Below are 24185 nucleotides of genomic sequence, written 5' to 3'. Positions count from 1 at the left end.
GTGACTGTCAAGTAGATGCATCTTCATTTCCTCTGTGGTCGCCATTGTCTTGTGTGTGTCAGGGAGCAGCAGAAGTAATGAACAGAGCTGCCAAGCTCTGAGGACAAAATTCTACCTCCGCCAATCCTTGCAAACCCTTGCCAGGGTAAAACTATTTGGAGAGAGCAGAGGTATTTAACTCAGGGCTGGTGTCTCCAGTCAGAGCCCGATCACCCAAATGATCATAGCTAAATTATCATGTACTGGAACTTTGAAACTCTTCAATTGCCCCGTTGCTTGGTTACAGGATCATTAGTCATCTATTCTGGTAGCAGGGTGAGAGGTGGGGGAACTGGAGGGAAGTGGGGAGAATATTACATGTGCTGTTGAAAATGCAATGAGCACATTCGATCATATCTAATTCCCATTTATATTACTGTGGACATCCCTACTGCCCAGCTGCCCTCTCAAAGACTCAGAGCTATGGGATTTTTTGATGCATGAATGAAGACTGGGAAGAGGGCCAGCATGCTGTTCATAGGCTTCTTCATCATTTATTACCTTCTAGTTTTAATTGTTTTCCTGCTTCTCCCGAGATATTTATCTAGGAGGAATTGTACTATGCAATGCAGACACGCGAGGTGGCAACTGAAGATTGCTTGTTAGCTAGTGCACCATACAATAGATGGATCTTAATAAAATAGGGAAGACTATTTACATGAATAGAAGAGGCCCATTTGTAAAACCCTTTATTACTGAAGTACACAAGTTTGACTCCTGTTTGTCCATTATAGAGGTGTGGATTATATAATAACCACTACATAACTGCACTCACAGTAATGAAAATCAGAGCTCTCCATATACCATTCTGTTGCATCCTATTGTGTCCGCAGGGCTACATTTGTCTCTGGTAAAAGGCTCTGGCAGATTTACAATAGGGCAAAAATTTGGTCTGCTTAGTTTCTGACTGGTAGTCAGTGTCAGAAAAATTAAACAGAAGCCCCCCCATAAGAGAGCTTGATGATGGGAGGTAAAACAAAGGGGGAGTTGGCAAAGGAGGGATGGATAATTAATAGGAAAGATATGAACGTACTGTGTGTTTCACCGAGTGAGATTTGAAGGGAAGAATGCAGATCTCTCATTCCCTGCATCTTCAATGGAGCTCCACAGTGTTTCTCTTTGCACGGTTTTCAGATGTCACCCTCACCACATTTGCCTTCCCTCATCAAAGCCTGGTGGCTTTGTCCCAGGCAGTACCTGTGTGGCAGTTACCTTTTATGGTCCTCATGCTGCTTCCCAGCCCTACCCTATCCTGCCGGAACTGTGCATGTCACGGCCGCAGCCTTTCCTCAGCACACGGCTGGAGTGTGCAGAGGAGCTCCAAAACATGGCACAAACACCTCGGTGTTCCCAAGACGGGAGAGCTGGCAGTGTAGAGCTCTGTGGAAAATGGCTCCAGCCTTTGCCCRTTGTTGCTTTGTGTTTTCAGAGCACCCCACGCTGTGCAGGGGATGTGACAAAGCGCTCCCTGTCTCTGAGGAAGGTCAGACCCATAGGCTGAAGCAGGAGTGACCACTTTGATTTAAGTCCTCTTTGATTTGAAGAATAAAAAGATGCAAGTCCCTTTCCATGCTTTGAGGGCTAGAGAATTAGGGGTGCTTTCATGCCTCTGTCCCATTTTAGTCTTCAGGAAGACAAGGGTTATGCATTACTCCAATTTCTTTTTTTCAAACATAAGAGTGCAGTTGAGAACAGCCATGTGTGCATTGGGGCTTGGAAGAATTGAAGGCTATCAAATGTAAGAGATCTTAGGTGAAGAAAGTGGCTTTAGAAACAGGCACCTTTGTATTGACACCCCCAAAATTATTTTATTTTTTCTCCCTACACTTCAATTACCTAGAGTGTTTGTCTCATCTCCTGGGGGAGTGGATTTTGTCTTCATGAAAGTTTGTGTTATTCACAGAAGCAGTCAGGACTTCTCTGTTTGCCTGATACSTAGAATTCCCTGATAGTTAATTGGGACAGTATTTGTTGATTTAGATAGGTCTGCTGAGCAGAGTCCATGTTGCCAAGTTCAGTAGACAAAGCATATACACCAGATTTATCCATTCCTCATCCATCTTGACAAAGGGATAAATATTGACTCAAATGTTCAATCTTGTTTCCCTCCCATCCCCCTTCCCAGCAAAACCCAAAGTACATATTTTATGGATAGAGCCAATTGACCAAGCTTAGATAAAAATACCTTGTGCTTGTACATATGAAATGGCATCAATTAGTCTGAGTAACAGGTCATCTTGCCTGAGACAGCACACATCATTAGGCCTAAAAAGATGATAATATGTAATTTATAAATATAGATCATATGTTTTTCCTAATGAGTTAGGGAAAAACCTTTACCATCATATATTTTTAATTATGTAATGAATGCTACAGCATGTGAATCAGCTTGATTTAAAAATACAAAGGAGTTGAAGTACCCTAATAATAAATCTGTAGGTGTGTGTTGGAGAAGAGATGCATTTCGCGTGACTGATGAGATATTAACAGTTTTGACCTGATCTCTCAGTGACTGATATTGATAACACTCATTTCTGGAAYACACTGAGGCTCCCATACGGCACAGCCTCTGTTGAGGTTGGAGGGGGTGTGTGCAGCTCATGCTGAGTCCGGTGTTTCTAAATGGGATGCTTGGATCAACCCGATTCATTTTTGTGAATCACAATGGTAAATTTAGAAAGCAGAAAATGCCTGTTTCATAATGCTGCCTGACTTTGGCAATGGGTCATTATTGTTGTGTGCTCTGAAGTGCTCCTACTCATCTGAGATACCGCTGTCTTGGGGCTTCTTGCAAGAATTTGCCGGCCTCAGAGTTAGGAAATGTTTTCCTGATAATCAGCCCACACTGTCAGCAGCCCAATTAAATCTCATTACTTCTTCTTATACCCAGTGGGATCCCCAAACAATTCCTTGCTAGCCTCACTATCTATCCCCTGTCAGACACTCCTGGATGATTATCTGGAGTCTCCAACCAAATTCTGGCTATAAGTCAGCCTGATTGCTGTCTGCTTCGTGCGTGTCCAGGGCCCTTCTTTCTGCTTTGCATCCCATGTCCTTCAAATGCATTTTTTTGTAAATCCGGTGTGCCATGATGTTTTGGTTAGAAAATATCTTCTGTGTAGAGTTAAATATCTGCCTGAGTGATAAAGGCAAGCCAGGCAAGACTGAAGGCTCTGTCATCCAGCTCTGTGTGCTGGTGTCAGGAATGGTTGAGGAATTAATCAAGAGGCTCTTGATTACTGTTTGATCCAGGGGCATTGACACTGAACTGTGAAAATACTCTAACTTCTGAGTTATGTACAGGGGCCAAATTCAGTCCTTAGTTTTACCATCCCAGGGTATTCTTGAAGTCAGAATGTTATCCACCACAAGAATAAATGGGAAACTATCTATTTTTTCAATAGAACAAAGACCCAAGACTGCCTATGATTTTGTGCACCTCGTTAATTGGAGGGTGTTGTCAAATTGGAGGTAATTCAGAGAAGAACAACAAAAGTAATTAAAATGTTGACAGGATTATTTTCAAAAGGAAAGATGAAAAGAACTAAAAATATATGAGCAAGTTAAGTAAGGAGCAGGTAGAGGAATTATGATTAATGTGTCAAGGATCATTGGGGATGATTCAGTAGTGTGACACCCCTTCCAGGCCCCATTTTCAGAAGGTTTGGAATGAGGTTTCAAAGTCTGTGAAGCTGAAGAGACTTCAGTATCAGCTTGATGCTACACAGAGGTCCATTTTCAGAATGAGAGCTACAGCCATGAGTAATAGGTAACCGAACTATGTGTGAAATGAGCACTAGAAAAAAAATCCAGACCATGACTGATTTTCAGGTTGTTGAGTATTTTTAAGAGGTGGAACACTGCCAAGTTTCAGTGAAGTACTTACAAACTCATCTCCTGGTGTTTGGTGAATATGTCTCCTTTGTCTGAGGCGTTTAAGCCTCAACAAGGCTAGGAACAGAACAAGAAACTCTTCCTCTGATCAGAAATCAAGAGCAAACAAACTAAGGGAAGGATGGTATGGAAAGGAACTGCCATATCTGTCTTGTGCTTGATTCTGAATTTTTTCATCTGCTGTTAGTTACAATCAAGTCTCCTGTGGGATCCAGAATTGTACTAAAGTGAAGAGCATGATTTTTCTGTCCATACCTCTAGGGAGTACCTTGTGATGGTCTGCTGCCATGACCCACTCAGGTGGCACTGACAGTGTTAAATACCCCATGAATCAGGCAGCAAACCTAAAACCGATGAAGTTTTTTTGTTCACAGCAAATAGAGATGTGGAACTCATTGCTGCAGGATGTCTTAGGGTTTAAAAGTAACAAACAGGTTTGGAAAAGGACTAGGCAAAATCAGGAAGATTTGGTGGGTGGTTAATAAAAATGCTAATCTGGATCAAGTCCTGCCACTGAAAGACTCTAAATCACTGATTGTAGGAGCTGGAAGGTCTGGATAAGGTCTGATGGTGAACTCTTTTCTACCTTGATTCACAAGATTTTTCCCTAAGCTCCAACTGGTGGCCATGGTCAAAAATGGGGTCTTGTCTGTGGGCATGACCCAGAGGATTTAGGTTCTTATATGAACAAGAACAATAGTGTCTGTATGACGGGATGTCACTGATTTCCCTCTGTCTGGACAGAGACCTCGAGATTCAGCCCAGGATGCCATCATTTCTCTCTTCTGAGTGAAGCATCCTTTGGGTCTGGCCTGAAAACTTCCTTCCACTAGTTTAGCTAAAGGGATCTTCCAGACAGATAATCCAGAATTCTTCAGGGCATAGATTATTTAAACTGATTGCCACTCTGCTTTAGCTGGTCTGTCTTAGCATACCTATATAAATGTACAGTGAGAAATTGCCTGATACAGCCAGTTTTAAGCTGACAGAAATAGAGGCTACACTGGGGTTTGCACTGGTTAAACTGAGTCCTTTTGATTAAACTGGTGCCAAATTCTGTGTGGACAAATCCTCATATTGTAACAAACCCACACATCCTCCCTTTCCTCTGACAATCATATCAGGCTGGTGAGTCCTATGGACCCAATCTAATAGAAATGGAATTTTTACCATGCAAATCTTATTACCTAAAGTGCCAATGAAACTAATGGGATTTTGGATAGTAAAAAATACTCTGTATGTGATACATAGTTTGGAATATAAATTCATGGGGTGGGGGAGAGGAATAGAAGGAAAAGGAGCTGTTATTGCATGTAGTCCTTTGTGACTTTGGAGGACCTGTTCCTCCCAGCACCTCTCAGCTCCCACTTGATTTCAGTRGGACCAAAGTGGTATTTAATATCTTGCTGAAAATACTGAGCTCCTTGCAGAATTTGGTTTTGAAATTACACAACTAAGTGTCTGCTTGCTTTATAACTCATATAAGGGAGGTGAACAGAGATAAAAAATATCCCAAACACTCCACTCCAAGGACAGACATGTAGAGGAATATATATTTTTCCAAAGGGAACCATTTTTGCTGTGGAGGTTGGCTGAATGCATAAAGAACACAGGGAACATTTGGACATATTTTGACAATCCCTGGATTTAAAAAAAAAAAAAAAAAAAAAAAAAAAAAAAAAAAAAAAAAAAAAAAAAAAAAAAAAAAAAAAAAAAAAAAAAAAGAAGAAGTGAAAATAAAAGCTGAATTTATTTAGATAACACTTTCATTTAAGCCGCCTCCCCAATATRCACACACACATAAATATATGCTAGTGTCCTCAGGCTTCCAACCTGTGTGGCAGCTCTCAGCCTGAGGACAGTGTCAACAGACAGATCTAAAGTTAATAAACTGAAGTGTTGCGAACACTACATCCTTTAAAACTGTTTCCTATAGTTCCTATGTGTTGTAATAACACAGCACATCTTGCGAAGGGTTCAACACCCCTTGTCATTACTTGGGCAGAATTCCTACTGATTTTTCGGGGTGCTTAGTTTATGCRTACATTCAGGCCTAAAATATTTTGAAGTAAAGTCTTTTTAATAAACTGCAGCGTTGTGCTGTTTTGATGGTGATGGCGACTACTCGGTGTCACAGCTTAATCCCCGTTGGCAGCTAAGCACCACACAGCCACTTGCTGACTCCCCTCCAGTGGGATGGGAGAGGGAATCAGGAGGGTAAATRTAAGAAAACTTGTGGGCTGAGATAAAAACAGTTTAATAATTGAAATGAAAGAATAATGAAAAAAATGTAATGAAAAGGTAAATAACAAAACCAGAAAGAAATAAAACTGAAGAGAAACAAATGAAGCAAATGACAAACCATTGCTTACCATGACAAGAATGATGCCCAGATTATTCACGAGCAGCAGCCCCCAGTCAGCTTTCCCCATAGCTTATATACTGAGCATGAAGCCATATGGCATGGAATATCCCTTTGGTCAGCTGGGGTGAGCTGTCCTGGCTGTTTCCTCTCCCAGCTTCTTGTGCACACCCAGCCCAATCACTGGTGGGGCAGCACGAGATGAAAAACATCCTTGACTTTGGGTAAGCAACAACTAAAAGCATCAGTGTGTTATCCACATTATTCTCATTCTAAATCCAAAACAYGGCTCTGTACTAGCTACTAGGAAGAAAATTAACTCTATCCCAGCTGAAACCAAGACACTTGGTTTTCTGTCACTTGGAAGCAAAGATGCAATAAATGGTACCTTTATTTTTGTATTTATTTTAATGAAATAGGCAGAAAAGGCATTTCAGAAAAGTGGAGGAAAGAGGAGGAGGTCAGATATAAACAACTGCAACGTGATGTACGTTTTTGTGGCGTTGATAGTTATTATTCCCAAAGAAAATAATGTCCTTTTTTATTTGCTTTTAACATTTCGCCCTTGGCATCTGTTCCATCCATTGTGGACTAACCTACACTCTGTTCTCTGACGATRGGTTAAAGCGAGCACTTACTGAAAAGCATTCTCTACTTAATTACTTTTCCTTCTTCTGGAAGCTATTTTTTTTATAGTCACATGTTAATTGTGTATTAGTAGGCCTTTCTGATTAGTTGAAAACATAATGAAACCTTTGTAAACAACAGGGAGAAAGAGGGAAAGAGGGAGGGAGGGAGCGGGAACGGGGGAGAAAGGAACCAGGAGAAAGAGAGGTGTGAAGTGGGGGCTGGATCAGTGGGGAGGAGGTCGGCCAATTTTGAAAGGCAGAAATTATGCAAGTGGAAATTTCTGTTTTTTTGAATGACAACTTCCCTCGCCCAAATTAATCAACTTACTTAACGAGAAATGAGATGCATGGAGATGCAAATTGCTGTTGATCTCCAAAAGCAGGGTGGCAAAGGCAGCAAGTTGGAATGGTGTGGAGGGGGGCTGAGCCGCAGCTGTCCACTAACAAGTCAGTCCTATTTGTAAAGGGCAAGGAGCTGAATAACGGTTTTGTTATTGGCTTTCTCTCTTTCTCAGCCGTAGGTAGAAATGCTGCATTTGTTTCCTGCTACTATTTCAGTGAGATAGATGCCCTCCTTTTTCATCTCTCCTGCCCGTTTAGTCTTCACACTGCAGCCCTGTGTTCTCTGTGCACCCCAGCCTCTGCATGATGAGGCAAAAAAATTGGGACGCACRAGGAACAGACTCAGGTGCAGGGTCTCAAACGTGCAAGGTAATTCCAGGAATTATTAAATTTTCTGCACACCCCTCAGAAGGGTAGGAAAAATCAATTAAAAAAAAAAAAAAGGATGTACACAGTACTTAGGACCTAATTCAGTGATGCTCATAGCTCAGCCTGTGCAGWTCAGATTCCGTGAATCAGCTGAATCAGGCCCCCTTCTCGGAGTTGTTTTTTTCTTTCCCTGGAAAGCTGCTCCTTAAACACAATTCACATTGGTTGTTTTTAAAAGGACTATCCTCTGTTTGCAGCGCTGGATTTTGAACAGGCAGAGCCTCCCCCTCTCCGGTCCTCCGCCCCCACCCCCTTCTGTTGCTGCTTTAAAGAGCTGTGCTTATAGGGATTTTGCAGCTCTCCGTGTGTTATTAGAAAACGTGTGGCTGGGACGGTTAAAATGGGAGTGCTACTGTATGCAAGAGCAATGTTCACTGTAAGCAATCCAAGGAAATCCTGCCAAGGCAGTATATGAACAGCAGCCAAACAAAACACAGGCGCCTTTCCAGTGAAAACCAGCACACTTCTGCAAATAGAGGAAAAATTGACTTTCTGATTTGGAGTGTTTCTACAACTAAGAAGAATTACTACAGTGATTGTTCTAAAAATATTTTTCAGCAGCACATTCTCTAGGGGTTTGGGATGCTTAGTATTGTTTAATTATGTTTCTTTAGGTGATCCATCTGGATTGCATAGAAATAAAATAGGAAGTTCTTAGGATCTTCTTTTTAGCCAACATCAGCATTATTTTGCTGCAGTGTTATAGTAACATAAAACACCACCTATTTAAGGAGCAAAAGTGGTATTTTTATCTCTGCACTTCAGGAAGTATGATTGGAGATTCATCTTTTGCAAGTTCATAGTCATAGATTGCAATTTAACTGCTTTATCTACAGTAACCCTCAAGATCCCTACCTCTGTAACTAATGGGTTTTATTTTTTATCTGAGTATTTTCTACCTTCCTCCTTCCCTTTCCCCCCCTGTGCCCCCTCCCCATTTAGGCTTTTAAAGCTTCTGTTCATTTTGCTTCTTTGTTCACTCMGACTGGATTTCCTTTGCAGGACTTCTGAGTCCTGTGGGAGCCCTTTAGTGTAGATGTGTCTGCAAACATTCTAACATTCAAAAATTTCCATAATGATGGAAATTGAATGGGATTCCACAAATTTTTGTATTGTCAAGAATAAATGTTATTAAAAATTGTTTTGCTAGTCTCAACAAAAGAATTCTTAGTAATAGAATTTAAGAATGCCGTCAGTTTACCTAAAGTGAGCTGAAGAAATAGGATAGACCTAGGGAGAACTGCTATTGTCCTTTTTTTATTTCCAAAAACCAACATAATATCAGGAGAAGGAAAAGCAACAGAATTGTCAAGGATTAATTTCAGTTTATGTATTTTTTTATATTTCAACTGTTTTTCCTTTTAACTAAAGATACAAAAGATACTTTACTATCTGTGTCTCCATTTATTCCTCTAAAATATTTGCAGCTGAGTTCTCTAGGCTTTTAGCTGCTGTGAAATCAGTTATCTTCTTTTAACTACTCCACCACAACCAGATTTATCCCTACATTGAAGAGAGTGTCTTGAGACTAACAAATCCCAAAGTGGAAGAAGACGTGCTTCCAGAGCCCATTGAAGCCAGTGGAAAGATTCATATTGACTTTGGTGGGCTTTGCATTGAGATATTAAACATTCATTTAATCTTTCTCTTTTTTTCTTTTCTTTTTTTTTTTTTTTTTTTTTTTTTTTTTTTTTTTTTTTTTAACTACTCATTCTCAGAGTGAGAGACCTCACTTTACACAAATCTTAAAGTTGCCCTAATTAACTAAATTAACTTGGGCTGTGTTTTTTTTTTTTTTTTTTTAATTTAACTACTCATTCTCAGAGTGAGAGACCTCACTTTACACAAATCTTAAAGTTGCCCTAATTAACTAAATTAACTTGGGCTGTGTTTACCATTCAGACAAAACTTTCAGTGGGGTGAAACTGTTGTATGTACTTCTCCTGTGGTAAAATCACATGTTTGAAGATCTAGTTTAAGTAGCTAAGGAAGGAAGGACCTCTGCCCACTATTGAGCCCCCTTTTTCCTTTGTGCATAATGCTGTACTCATAGCCAGTCTAACAGGGTGCAGATGATATATTTATACATATATAAACACACATATATGCATATATATAGATATAAAAGAAAGCTTGAAAATGTAATCATTTCTGCCTTGACTGTAAAGGGTATCATCCTCTGTGTTCAAATTAGGACAGGGAAGTTGTGCATATGTCGTGTCAAGGCACACAGTGTAGTCCTGTATCTTTAAATGTTGATGCATAGCAGTGAAACCAGGTGAGATCTGGCCCCAGGTGCTGGCTGCTGCATGCATTGTTGAACAATTTTTAAAGGATGCAGATTGGGTGGATGGAGGAGGAAAAAGGATGTCTTTTTCTAAATACATTTTTTTTTCAGTGAAATATGTTTTAGGTTTAATGAAATGATTAAAAAAATTATCGACTTAAGCTTCATACATTCCTCTAATAACAGCTCTGTATAATCTAGGCCTGACCTGGCTCTTCCTGATGAGCAGTACTGGTTGTCATGCAGCCCCATTTATGCCAAACAGAGGGAAGATATTGTTGMGACCATGCAACTCATTTCACTAGTGTTTGTACATGCATGCTGAATTAAGGTTCCCTCACAGAATTACTCAGAAGGAAAAGCTTGGATGCTAAAAAGGTGATCCAAGGACTGCTTCTGCTTTCCCTGTCTGAACATCAAGAGCCTACATGGCTTGAAAAACTGCTCCACAGAAAAGTCTTTTCCTTCATTACTTTAAATGTAAATCCAGTTTTAAATCATTTTATGTTCAGTGTTCAAATTCTGTGGTCACCAGAGATGGGGTATCAAGGTAAATTTGCAGATAGTTTGTGTAGTGGCCCATATTGAAGGTGTGTGGCTTCTAAGCCTAATTAGAGGTGTAGTTCATTGCAGGAAAAAATTATCGATACACAAGGAAGGTTTTATTCGGAGACATCTGTAGGTTGGCAGCTGTGCCAGCCATGTCTGTTCTTCTGAGTAACGGAAGCCATACAGCCGGGAATAGCAACGTTTTAGTGACAAGTGTTGAGAATATTGGTTGAATTGCACTATGAAAATATTTTCATTATTTTTATTATTACTGTTCTGCAAGCGGATTTGAGATACGTGCCTGCCTATGTCTGCATGCGCGAGCAGATGAGCTGGAGAGGGAGGGCTGTTATTTTTATTTTTTTTTTCAATCACACCTCCTTAGCATTTTGTACATATCAGCATTCTAGCCGAGCGATTTGCTAATTGCACTGGAAGACCCACTTTATATTCAGGAATACTGAAACTTTGAAACTGTAACATTTTGACTGGCGAGAATGACCAGTCTTCTTTTCTCTTTCGCAGTGAGCTAGTTGAAGGAAGCTGGCATTGTCGCAGAGTGAAAGCTCTGCAGAAGTGCCGCAGGTTTTTCATATGGAAATGTGAAATAATGGGGTGATTAAATAGAGCTGTATATTAAAGTACATCTGACATTAGAATTAGCATAATGTGCTCTAGCCCTAGGCTGAGTACTTTATTTGCCATCTGCGTCGGACCAAAATCCCCTGGGGAAGCGCTAAAATATTCTGAATAAACTCAGCCCGAGTTCTTATTGAGAGTAAAATACCATTTGTGGCACGTCGTATTGATTCGTCTTAATTGCGGTGCAGAAAAGAACATTCAGTTGCTGATGACTTTTGTACTCTGTGACAAGTCGGCTGGAGTTATTCTAACACTGCAGTTGGTTAACCTGAACAGACTGTCGTGCTCAGAGAAGGAGAAAACCTTATCTTCAGTAGCACAAACTATAGTATCATCTCCCGGCTTTACTCCCTTCGATCTTGATGGAGCATCCGTTTTTTAAAATTTTTTTTTTTTTATTAGTCCCTGACAACAGCAGCCAATGGACTGGAGGGAAAATGGGGCTTCATTGAATCAGTCCAAGAAAATTCACATTCTTACCTAGTTATTCTCTGCGGTCTCCCTCCCTACACTTCCACCCCCATATCGTCTTAAAAAAAATCCAGGAACATCTGACCAGCTTTCATCTAAGGGAGTGAAAATCAGTGGAACTTGTCCTTGAGGATCCCTCTCCGGAACCATTAGTTCAAGAGATTTATTATGTATATTCTGTAAAAAGCTGTGGCTTCTTCTGTGCATAAGCCCACATTCTTAGTTGGTTGTAATGGTTTGATTTTTGTCAACTCTCCTCTCAAATAGGTTGCTGAATACCTTTGAAAAAGTGCTTATAACATGCATAAAAGATAAATATTTCATCTGAAGGAAAATACTTTGATGCTCCATGCAATTCTGTAACATTCATAAGGTCCAGTTTTTACCCTATAATTGCCTATCATTATACACAATTTACATATTCAAACATTCTCTACAAACCTTAGTCTAGCATGTTTTTATTACAAATTCAGATCAAGGGAATAACCTTTAACTTCAGAGACAAATGAGACAAATTTACAAGTGCATGTCTGCTGTTTTCTTGTGTTTTATAAATCCCTGCAGACCTGAACACTTTTGCTATAACGCCACTCAGAACAATATACATATATTACTACTTGTTTGTAGTGCTTCGGTAATGAGTCCCCTTTGTATTAGATAACCTATATAATTCAGCATCTAGGCCCTCCATAACGTCAATTATCTCCTCATAGCTAAATGTACATTCCATTAAAACAAGATTTACAGCCTTTACAATACTTCTTAGGCTTGAATGTGGAGATTTTGTGGATTTAAAGAAGCAGAGATGGGAGTTAGCATTTGTTAAAGAAGCAATGAATTAAAACAAAAATGCTATTTCATTTACTAACTATGAATAGGCACCTAATACCCCTAAGAAATAGTTGTAGTAAAACAGACTGAAATACTCCCGGGGAAAAAAAAAATCCCAGGAAAAATTGTTTCACTCTTTGGCTTTTTTTATTGTTTCTTAATTTACTCTTTGTTTTTCCATTATATGACATGGACAATTTCCTTCATGTACCCTCCGTTTAGTTCCTATTCWGATTATGGAGAATTCCGGACTGTAAAATGAGAAAATGGCACCTTCCAGAAGTCTGTGGGGAAAAAAAAAAAAAATCCCAGCACTTGCCAGTTTTCAAACAAAACTGCTTACAGGAAACTGATTTAAAGGGAAGCTGCTGGCATATTTCATATGTTGTAGAAAAGACTGACATTATTTCAAATGCATTTGAATACCTTATGCAAAGAAAAGGCCTAAAAGTGTCCTTGAGCAGTACAAGGGATTTTCAGGAGCACTGTAAATGGGATCCTATATATTTAACCACCAGCCACGGGTAATCCTGTGGTCTTTTAATCTCACGAGTGGGTACGGTGCCCTTCTGTATTGCATTCCCCATTTTACCTGATAGTTTTCACTCTTTTATGCAGCAGGTTTGTGAAACATCCGTTCAGTCTGCTCGTTGATGTCTTAGGTTCAAAGAAACTATCTAAAAGACACAAAGCTGTTTAGATGCTAAAGGTGGAGTTAGTTGAAACTGTTGTATCACAAAGGGCTAATTTAAAAGTTAACTCATTCACTATTGATCTTTTAATATTGATTTTCCTGTTTGCTCCTTACTTTTCACACTTCTCCTTTCCTCTGCTTTATAAATTGCCTTTGCATTTTAGATTTAACACCAATTAGGGGAAGGTGTTCAGAGATGACAAACATGTTTTTTATCTTCCATTTAAATAGTGCTTCTGGGTAAAAATCACTGTCATGTGTTCCAACTTTTACTATGCATTTTTCTTTCCTTTTCTGCACTAAGTAAAAGCATTTCTTATGCTTCTGTAGGCTGAACATTAACTTCCAGTAAGCCAGAAGCTCTTTTAAGGAATGAGAAATTGGACATCCAGAAGGAAGTTGCCCAAAATGCCTATTGACATTTTATACCTATAAATACAATATTGCCATTTTGTAATGCACTAGAAATTAARCTGGGCTGTGCATTTGGCTCATTTATGTGAATCTGGCAGTACAGATCTGAGGTATGATTAAGTCTCACAGAAAATGGGACCATTGAACACAAGCTGCATCTTCAGCCAAAGGTCACCCATGTCCATTAAGAAGCAGGAAGCATCTGTTTGTGTTATGCATGGTTGTAGTCTGCCTGCAGCCTTCTCCTTTTCTGTAAGTGTAAATGCCAGACAGGACACAGAATATGCTTTTGGGGAAAGTTTAATGGAAAAAAAACCAACCCAAAAGCTGAATTGCAGCTTGGTATATTTATGTAAGTCTAGTTAAGATCCTTGTTAGTGACAACCTGGTGTAGTTTATCTGGAAAAATTCGATGTCTGCGTTGGTGATCATGGCAGCTACTTTGAATTCATAGCAGGGTAATTCAAATCAGAGTTTGGTGAGGTGTATCAGCTTGATATCTCTAAGACTTTCAAGGATTCATGCTCTTTGTTCTTGGAATTCTGAAAGGATTGGCTGTAGATAGCGTGACAGTCTGACTTCTCAGCTCTGTGAGTGGTAATTAATCTGTTTGGTTTTCCATTCATTTAATAAAATAGTTAATTTGGCAAAATAGATATTTATTGTTACAAGAGTGATAAACAGATTATTTGCAATCCTGCCTAATAGAAAAAAAACATTGCTGAAATGGCTTCAGAAAATAAAATAGTTTCCGAAAAGTGGGGCAGAACTTAATCCACCAAAACTGGAGTCTGACAGTTGTCTGTAGCACAGGAGAAATTAATAGTACATTGCTAATAGTAGTGTAATATTAATATATTTTAATATTTGTGTCAACCAGTACTACTGTAGATATTTTCCAACAGGTAAAAAATACTCTCAAGAATATTCGTATCACTAATCAAAATCAGTGCTGTGAATGAGAGGGTCTTGTGGGGTGCGGAGGTTTGCTTGGCATAAATCTTCTTGCATAATCTCTGTTGAGAGCTTGCAGTCTCACTAGTCAAGGTAGAAAGAGGATGGGGAAAGCTGTAAAACATACAGGCAGTGTGTGGGAGAAGAATATTGCAAGAAGTCGTGATTTTCCTTCTGTTTGAAGATGGCACTGGAGGAGATAAGCTATCAAGAGACAAGGTAGGAAAAGAGAACAGGGCCTTGTATGGGAGGAAATAGGATTCTGTGACTGAGAAGTAACACCTCYCGATTACTTCTTTCTTCAGACACCCTTGTTTTTTCATCCACCTCTTAAAAACATTTCATTTTTATTTCCCTGTCACATTATTTCCTTTCAGTGACCTCATCCTGCGATTCCCCATTTCCCGATGATGACAGGCTCTGTGGCCCCTCATGCTTGGGCTCTTGCACCTAAAACTTCACCTGCTCTTCTTGACTGAGATGCACTTCAGGTTGGCTGAGCTTTACAGGAGATAAGGGTTGTTTATCTGAGTGTAGAATTGGAGGTGCGTAGGTTGTGAGACTGCAGGCGACTTGTGAAGTCATAAAATCCCAACTTTAGCTTCCAGTTGATGCTAACTTTATGAACTGTTGGTGATAGTCCCTGTAACCCTCAGCAGGATGTGCTGCAAGACTCTCTTGAGCCCTTTCTTTAGATGAGGCTATATAGGGATGGATGCACTGTTAGCTCTGGGGATGGATAGAGGAGCTGTGCTTGTTTTTCATCTTCAGCTCTTGCTGCCATCAAAAAAGAATTAATATGGAGAGAGGTGTAAAGAGATATGGGACCTCTGTTGTTTAGAGCTAGTGACTGACTATGGACTGGCAGTGGTGATTCACACCCAGACTTGGACCCTACTTTACATTTCTGTCTTTTATTGAGACTGTCAGTCCTGAAATGGAGGTAGCAGCACTTCCAAACAGCAGGGAGGGAGGATAAAACTCTCAGTATTGTGTGTGCTCAGATAATGGTTATTCTGTTATAAACATAGGTAAATAAACATTCTTGCTAACTTGGAAAATTTAAAGTTGTAGAATGGCTTATAAATCCTCTTCAGCATAAATACCTGTATTAGAGATATTTTTGCAGACAGAATCAAGAATCAAATATGAACCAAAATAGGTCACGTAGCAGATCCACACTGCAGACACCTGAAAAGCCTTTGGCCCTTGTCTGGGTGTTCTGTCAAACCATTTATAACGATATATTTTTTTCACTATTAATCCATTATATATTAATCCAATCCAACTATTAATTAATTTCAATATTAAATCTTTCCAATATTTAATGTCCTTCTCTTTAATGTCAGCTGGTCTTACAAGGAGACTTGTTAAAATGGTGTTCTCAATTATGGCATTTTAATTTAATAATAATTCAATTAAAGGTGTGTTTTTTATGGAGCATCCACGCTACCTTTATTGGTATTATTAGAGTAACCATCATAATAACAAGGAGTAATTATTTAAATGTTCATTAAAAAATCAAGTGGTGGAGAAGAGAGTAATATGGTGGAAAGATTGTAGAAACCTGATACATGTCTGTTCCTGAGTGCTACAATAAAAGGTGTTCTTTCTTTAAAGCTTGCAAGTTTCTACTTTTCCTGAACTTCTAAAGGTGCAGTAAACCAGCATTAAAATTCCTTAAGGTTTTTATTGCTGCTGTTGTAACTTTGTAAAAGGGAACMAGAAACATTATCTGGAGAGAGCTGCTAGAGGTAAAGAATGGCAGCGGTTATATGGACCTGGCTGCAGGTCCTCACCGCAGTCCTGGCAGGGGTTATGGGTGGGTGATTAAAATGAGGGGGAGTTCAGTCCCTGTTACAGCTGARGCATGCTGGGGGGAGGCATGCTGAGGGGAGGATTCGTAAGGCACTGGATGTCACTGTAGCTCAGCAGAAAATAATGAATTCTCGACAGCTCTTATCTCACACTGATTATTGTTTGATGGTATCCAGAATAACTGAGGATATTTCGAGGGAAATTTTTATCTCCAGGGTAAAGGCGCTCAGCATTCAGGGTATGTAAAAAGTTATGTACCAACTGGACAAGAAAGATCTGCATTCACTAAATGATACAAGTCAGACTGCAGGGGACAGATAAGTCAGGGATTCAGGCTGATGGGTGCAGTGGGATGGATGTCTACAGACCCAGTCTGGTCTTGTTCTGACCTGTGTTTTCTCACTGTCCTCTGTAAGGGCAGAATTTGGGAGGCAGGATCTAAATTCAGCTTTGTTTAGTGCTGTTCGTGAAAGAGAAAAATGCTCATTATTGCTTTGACATTTTGAATGGAACATAAGCTGTCATGCACTAATGGAGGGAACACATTTTAATATTTCTGGAAAGGACCATCTTTTGTCATAATAGGCAGGAAAGGCAAGAGTGTTCAATAAGTTCATAGTTTATAATTACCTGCTTTAGGAGAGGGTACTAGAGAGATTTTTAATCTCCCAGATAAAAATATAGCAATATCTAATGGTTGAGAGTTGAACTCAGCAATTCGAATTAGAAAGAAGACAGCTTTTTTCATAGTGAAAATAGTCAACCATGGCCACAGACTACTCCAATACAAAGTGAGTTCTCCCTCAACATTTCCAAATCAAACTGTGTGAAGGGGGTGCTAAAATGCATGAAGTGGTTCAGCTGCAAATCCCTGGGCTGGATGATAACTGTGAGGTGCAGACTAACTTGTTTCCTGTGTTTTGCATGTACATCTGGATAGGACAATATATTAAGATCTTAAATTGCAGGAGGAAAGATTTAGATTAGACACTTGGGGAATATTCATGATGGTAGAGAAGGAGTGAGGTAGACTTTGAAAAGGTTGTAGACTCTCCATTTGGTGGCCTTTGAAGCAGGATATTGGAGCAGCTGGCATAGATATGAATAGATTCATAGATACAGACATGTAGTGACAAGACAAAGGGGGAATGGGTTCAAATGAAAAGAGAGTACGTTTAGATCAGATATTAGGAAAAAATTCTTTACTGTGAGGTAGGTGAGGCACTGGAACTGGTTACCCAGAGAAGTTCCAGATGTCCCATCTCTGGAAGTGTTCAAGGCCAGGCTGGATGGAGCCCTGAGCAACCTGGTCTAGTGCAAGGTGTCCCTGCCCATGACAGGAGGGCTGGAACTGGATGAACTTTAAGGTCCCTTCCAACCTAAATCATTCTATGATTCTACAGTCCTTTGGATCAGGAATTGAATGAGRGCAAACCTTAAGGTTTATTCCAGTCCTCTCATACTTTAATTTCACAATCCCTCCTAGCCGTCAAATAGTATTTCTGAACCTACACACCGGTGTCTTAGAAAGATTCAGCCYTGCAAGCCTCTGATATCTGAACATAGCAATATTTTTCTGGCTTTTCTGCAACCTTGAAGCTACAATTAATCACTCAGGAGTTGTGACCTGGATGTCTCATCTCTGTACATATACCATATCTACCGACTACTGTAAAAAAAAGAATTATACTTTAGCTTTCGGCCCCAAAATTCATGATTTGTTGCAGACTGTGGGATTGAAACCATGTGCAATTTGTTGAACAGTATTAATGATGACTTGGCTTGTGTTTGACTCTAAGCACATGAATAATTTCATCACTACCTAACAGAGCACTTCAGCCTATGCTTAAGTTTCACTGATGTTGATTACTCACATGCTCAAAGTCAAGCACATGCTAAAGTGATAAAGACTGCATATGGCAAAGATGATATAGCTAGTTGTCATAAAGTGGGCATTTAGGCAGACTTCAGTGCAGGTGGCAAGGGATTAAGATAGCCATATATCAAAAGTAGCCTTATAACAAAGATTTTTATAGTGTAGGTGCATTATTAAATATAAGGATCACTCTTGAGCAATACGTGGCTGTTTCTGGGCATGTTTAAAATAYTTAGCAAGTTTTTGAATATAAAAATGTTCAGAGTGGATTTTCAAAGACTTTTTGACATTGTTCTGTTCTTAAAAGTGTGCATCTACACTGCTCAGGGCAACTTTTAGGCAAGATAACCATGAGTGATAATATGGTAATTAACTTTTTTTTTATTATTTTCTATTTTTTTTTTTAACAGGGAGTCTGGGGATTTGATTTAAGGGTTGTGAAAATAAATAAATAAATAAATATGTAGGCATGCACATATGAACATTCATGAATCAGTCAGAGATTGGTAGCCAGGTAGCCTGCAGTCAATTTTGCWGTTGTGTTGAAGTCTCCTGAAGAGGAGTGTTAAGGAGCATAAAAGCTAAACAAAACAAGAAAGGGAGAGAAGACTTATGACTGCTAGCTTATAAATCTTAGATCACTAATAGCCCTAAYTTGGTCATTTTGAAAGAAAACTAAAAAGGAGGGGGTCTTACTTTCCTCTCTTGAATTTCATGGACGTGAAGTTTTGGAAAACAAAACAAACCAAAACATCTTAGTTCCATGTAACATGTAGTAGCAAGCATCCAGCCAGCTGCCATTTTGAGGGTAATTTTTTTAATCAGCCATTTCAGCTTTAGGTTGGCCTTGATCCTCAGCCTGCTCAGGAATTTTTCTTATTACGTATGTGCTTTTTCTGAAGTAAACATATTGCTGTTGTTGTCGTCTACTACACAGCTGCTTTCTTCCTCCTKTCTGTTCTTGAGCTAAGCAAAGAGAATGCATGTACACACACAGACACTCACACACTTAATTTTTTTAAAGAAAAAAAGTCACAACAAAAAAGAGTACATGCTGTGACTTTAAAAATGAAAGAATCAAACAGCTGTGGGTAATAAATCGATTAATTAGAGTGGATAAAGTGAAGGTGAAGGGTGCAGAGCACTCTTTAATTTGAAGATATATGACCTTGTAAGATGCTGCACTTCATTTGCTATTATATCACACTTTGTAAGGGGCTTTATTAAAATCTATTCTAGGGTGAGCTGAGGTAAAACATATTGTTTAAAAAAGCTTTTGACAGAGTATGTTATATACTTTAGTCTGCTTCAGTGATTTCTGTCACTTTTTATGCTACACATGTTGCTGTGCAAGAAAAGTTAAAGGTCTAGACATTTTCATCATATTTCTGCAAGAAACAGAAATTTAAATATTTGAAGTAATAATGGGAGCATTTACTGTTTCTTTGGCTGCAAAGCTGACATAAAACTTCCTAACTGCCTCAGTGCTGAGTAGATTTTTAAGGGATAATGTATCAGCTCCTTTCCATGTTTGTGCGTGGCTTTCATTAATGTCAATAGAAGTTACAGGCACTTTTTTCCAAGCCAAGTGCAGTTCTGAAATTTGTTTGATTTTTTTTTTTTTTTTTGAATACAGATTGTTAGAGATTAATCAAAGCAACTGTGTCTGTCCCATACGGACATAGAATGCAGAACCAGGGCATGGGGGCCACATCAGTCAGGCAGAAATGCCCCCTKTGTTGTGTACATTTTTTATTGGCTGTGAAGAAATTGCTACTCTGAAACTGGGGTTCGAGGCTGCTATCCACAGCAATGGCCCTACTAAATCAATAGGTGTGTGAGGAGTTGCAGCACATTTATCACCTACCTTTGTAAATAAGTCTCAATCTGATACATGCTTTCTCCTTTATGCAGTTATGGATGTATATTGGGTGATAAGATTAGATAAAACTGACAGGATGATAGGTAGGCAGATAATCTTCTAGCCTCCTTGTCTAAGGTTTTGTAGGTTTTGTTAGCAGCAGTCATTCCTGCAACAGCCAGAAGAGGGGAATTCAGTCAGCTTCTCCTGATGTGCCTGAGTTTAAATATTTTTTTTTGTCTGCTATTAGTCATTCCTCTTTACAAGGTAGTTTCGATAATACGGTCTAGTTCACCCTATAAACTCTTTCATTTCCAAGATCATGCAACAGGATTTTAGGAATTGCACCCCTCCCCATCTACAAAGGGTCTCTTAGTTCAGCTTTGAATCTGAGCTCCTGCAGTGGGGCTGAAACAGGCATTGGATCCTTGTTCCCTCACGGGTCAGGCAGCTTGGTTCAGGTGTTAAACTTTCAGGAAGTTTACTGCCCTTGGGTTCAATGGAGCCATCGCTAAACCAAGCGTGTGGTATCATAAACAAACAAGGAAGCAAGAAATTAATTTTAGATTTTCAAAAAAGGGGAGGTTTTTTTTTTTTTTCAGGAAACCTCCCCCTCATTTAAAAACAAACAACAAAACAAATCCTGGATCATGATTTTCAAGTTGACACATATTTATGAATTTATCAGAGTCTTGCAGAGGCATTGAACAAGGAGGGGGGCCAAGGAGGGAAGTGCTTTTTGCAGATAGCACATAGTTTATATTGTTTCCAGGACTGGAATTTTCTAGCTAGCAAAATTATGACTGTGATGCAGACTTGTCCACACCTGTCCTTTATGTAAAGCTGAATCAAGGTTAAAGGAATGCTTTCCACCTTTATGCAGTCGTTCAAAGAGGCTAGAAAAGCAAACAGAACAATGTTTTTGGCTCTGGTGAGCATTTCTGCATTGGAGGGCAGGCTCAGGCTCAGAAATTCTTGGGACCCAGTTCAAGCACGGCCCGACATTTGTTACTGTTAATTGCAACTGTGCTGTCGGCTTTGATTACCGGATGTTTCATTTGAGTGGCTTCTTGGTGTTTTGGCAAAAGGAACGTCAAAGTGGTTTATGCAAGGGTATGTTTTCCAAGCTCCTGTTGATTTGAATAGGACTTTTGTGGCTAAATACCTACATGGTATTTTAAAAATGGAAGTGCTGGCATGACTTAAGCACGTATAAATTAAATTCAGAARGATCTCAGGGGACTGCTGCACGAAGTATATAAAATGAAAGAGTGAAAATGACACTGAAGGTCCTTGCAGGTGCCTTGTAAAGCCTACCACACTGCATTTTTCTTGGTTTTTGTTCATTGTCATAAATCCCTTGAAACAAATTACTTTTTGTGGAATAAACACATGAAAGGATTTGGATCCTTACACGTCATAAAGGAAGGTTTTATTTGCAAATTAGAGGATGTAAACGTATATAGCACGAATGCGTATGTGTGATATTTGTCATACATGTTAAGTGAATAAGTGTGATGAGTAAATGTGCTGTTCAACAATTTATATCAGTCAATACGTTGCAATTAAATCCYTCTTTCAGAAATGCCAAGGAGGAAATGTGTTAGCAAAATAAAGTGAATGCCAACTGTATTTAAATGTTCTCCGCTGTATTATTTTTTAAGTGTTCTTTCTATTTTCTCTTTTATAGGTAAAGATGAGCCTTCAAGCTATATTTGCACAACATGCAAGCAGCCTTTTAATAGCGCTTGGTTCTTGCTTCAGCATGCCCAGAACACACATGGATTCCGCATCTACCTGGAAACAAGCCCTTCAAACAGTTCCCTTACTCCACGCATCACCATCCCTCCTCCTCTGGGACCGGAGACTGTTGCACAGTCCCCRCTGATGAATTTTCTTGGAGACAACAACCCTTTCAACCTTTTGCGCATGACAGGACCCATCCTGCGTGAACACCCTGGCTTTGGTGAGGGTCGGCTCCCAAACACGCCTCCGCTGTTCAGCCCACCGCCTCGTCATCATCTGGATCCACATCGCCTTAGTGCCGAAGAAATGGGGTTAGTTGCCCAGCATCCCAGTGCCTTTGACAGAGTTATGCGTTTAAACCCCATGGCAATTGAGTCCCCAGCGATGGATTTCTCCAGGAGGCTTCGAGAGCTGGCTGGAAACAGTTCCACCCCTCCGCCAGTCTCACCCAGTCGCACCAACCCTATGCATCGTCTGTTGAATCCTTTCCAGCCGAGTCCTAAATCACCTTTTTTGAGCACCCCGCCACTGCCCCCCATGCCCCCCAGCAGCACTACGCCTCCCCAGCCTCAGGCCAAGAGCAAGTCCTGTGAATTTTGTGGGAAAACATTCAAGTTCCAGAGTAACCTTATCGTGCACCGGCGCAGTCACACAGGAGAAAAGCCCTACAAGTGTCAGCTCTGTGACCATGCTTGCTCCCAGGCCAGCAAGCTAAAACGCCACATGAAAACGCATATGCATAAAGCTGGCTCCATGACGGGCAGGTCAGACGATGGACTGTCCACCACTAGTTCCCCCGAGCCAGGCACAAGCGAGCTCACTGGAGAGGGACTGAAATCCAGTGAGGCAGATTTCAGGAACGAGAGCGATCCTTCCCTGGGCCATGACAATGAAGAAGAGGAAGAGGAGGAGGAGGAGGAAGAGGAGCTTGAAAATGAGAGCCGGCCAGAGTCGAGCTTCAGTATGGACTCAGAGCTGAGTCGTAACCGAGAAAATGGCTCCAAGTCGCTGCCGGACGAGAAATCCCTTGTCCTGGGAAAAGTCATCGAGAATGTAAGTCTAGGTGCCATTCAGCAATATAACGACATGTTAGCTGAGAAACAGAAGAGGAGTAGCTTCATGAAAAGGTCCTCTGACCAGCGAGACTTGTGTCCTCGAGACCTCTGTCAGAGAGATCCGGGTGACGAAGACTCAGTGGTAGGAGAGCTGGACCGCACTGAGGAAGGTACGGTCAATGGAAGAAACTTTGGCCCGGGTGAACCCTTCCCAAACTTGTTCCCCCGCAAGCCAACACCTATCACGAGCCCCAGTTTAAACAATTCCTCTAAAAGAATAAAGGTAGAGAAAGATTTGGACTTGCCACCAGCAACGATAATACCTTCTGAAAACGTTTACTCCCAGTGGCTGGTAGGGTACGCAGCATCGCGGCACTTCATGAAGGATCCGTTCCTCGGATTCACAGACTCCCGACAATCCCCCTTCGCGACCTCTTCCGAGCACTCGTCGGAGAACGGGAGCCTGCGTTTCTCCACTCCGCCGGGGGACATGCTGGACGGGGGGCTCTCAGGGCGCAGCGGCACGGCCAGCGGAGGCAGCACCCCCCACATCAGCGGACCCGGCCCCGGGCGACCCAGCTCGAAGGAAGGACGCAGGAGCGATACATGTGAGTACTGTGGCAAGGTCTTTAAGAACTGCAGCAATTTGACGGTACACCGTCGGAGCCACACTGGAGAGCGGCCTTACAAATGCGAGCTCTGCAACTATGCATGTGCCCAGAGCAGTAAGCTGACGCGCCATATGAAAACGCATGGCCAGATAGGGAAGGAGGTCTACCGCTGCGACATTTGCCAGATGCCCTTCAGTGTTTACAGCACCCTGGAGAAACACATGAAAAAGTGGCATGGAGAACATTTGCTGACAAATGACGTCAAAATTGAGCAGGCAGAAAGAAGCTAAGGCCCCCCCCCNTCCTCCCCGCCCCCACCTCTGCTAGGTTAAATTTCAGGGGTCTAGGTAACATTTTATTTGTACAGTTTAACTATTGCCAACTGAGAAAAGATGACCTAACTTGCCTCCGTAAACATAACTTAGCATAACTATGGTAGGTGCCAGACTTTGGCACCTAAATATAACCTGTGTCTACAAAGTTCTATTAAACCCGAGGGTTGATTAAGGCAGTAAAAATTGTGGAGCCTTTTAACTGTGCAATAATTTCTGTATTTATTGGGTTTTTGTAATTTTTTGGCATGTGCAGGTACTTTTTTTTATTCTTTCTGTTTAAATTTCTTTTAAAATTTTGTTGGGTATCCCTTTTTAATTTTACCCAGTCGTAGCCTGAGATTACTTG

The 24185-nt window shown here is 40.5% G+C and overlaps 1 protein-coding gene across 1 annotated transcript in view; it reads left to right on the top strand.

The window, feature by feature from the left end:
* BCL11B (BCL11 transcription factor B) overlaps nt 1-23808 on the top strand; it is an 88025-nt gene extending 64217 nt beyond the window's left edge. Inside the window, exon 3 of the mRNA XM_057371904.1 lies at nt 21783-23808. Coding sequence (XP_057227887.1) covers nt 21783-23794 — 2012 coding nt within the window. The 3' untranslated portion in view covers nt 23795-23808. The remainder of the gene's footprint in view (nt 1-21782) is intronic.
* The last annotated feature ends 377 nt before the right edge of the window (nt 23809-24185 follow it).

Source organism: Malurus melanocephalus, unplaced genomic scaffold (assembly GCF_030028575.1).
Source record: "Malurus melanocephalus ecotype Western Australia unplaced genomic scaffold, MMel_1.1 scaffold_161, whole genome shotgun sequence".
NCBI lineage: Eukaryota > Metazoa > Chordata > Aves > Passeriformes > Maluridae > Malurus > Malurus melanocephalus.
The sequence above is the reverse complement of the archived record's forward strand: the minus strand, read 5'-3'. Positions and strand labels throughout refer to the sequence as shown.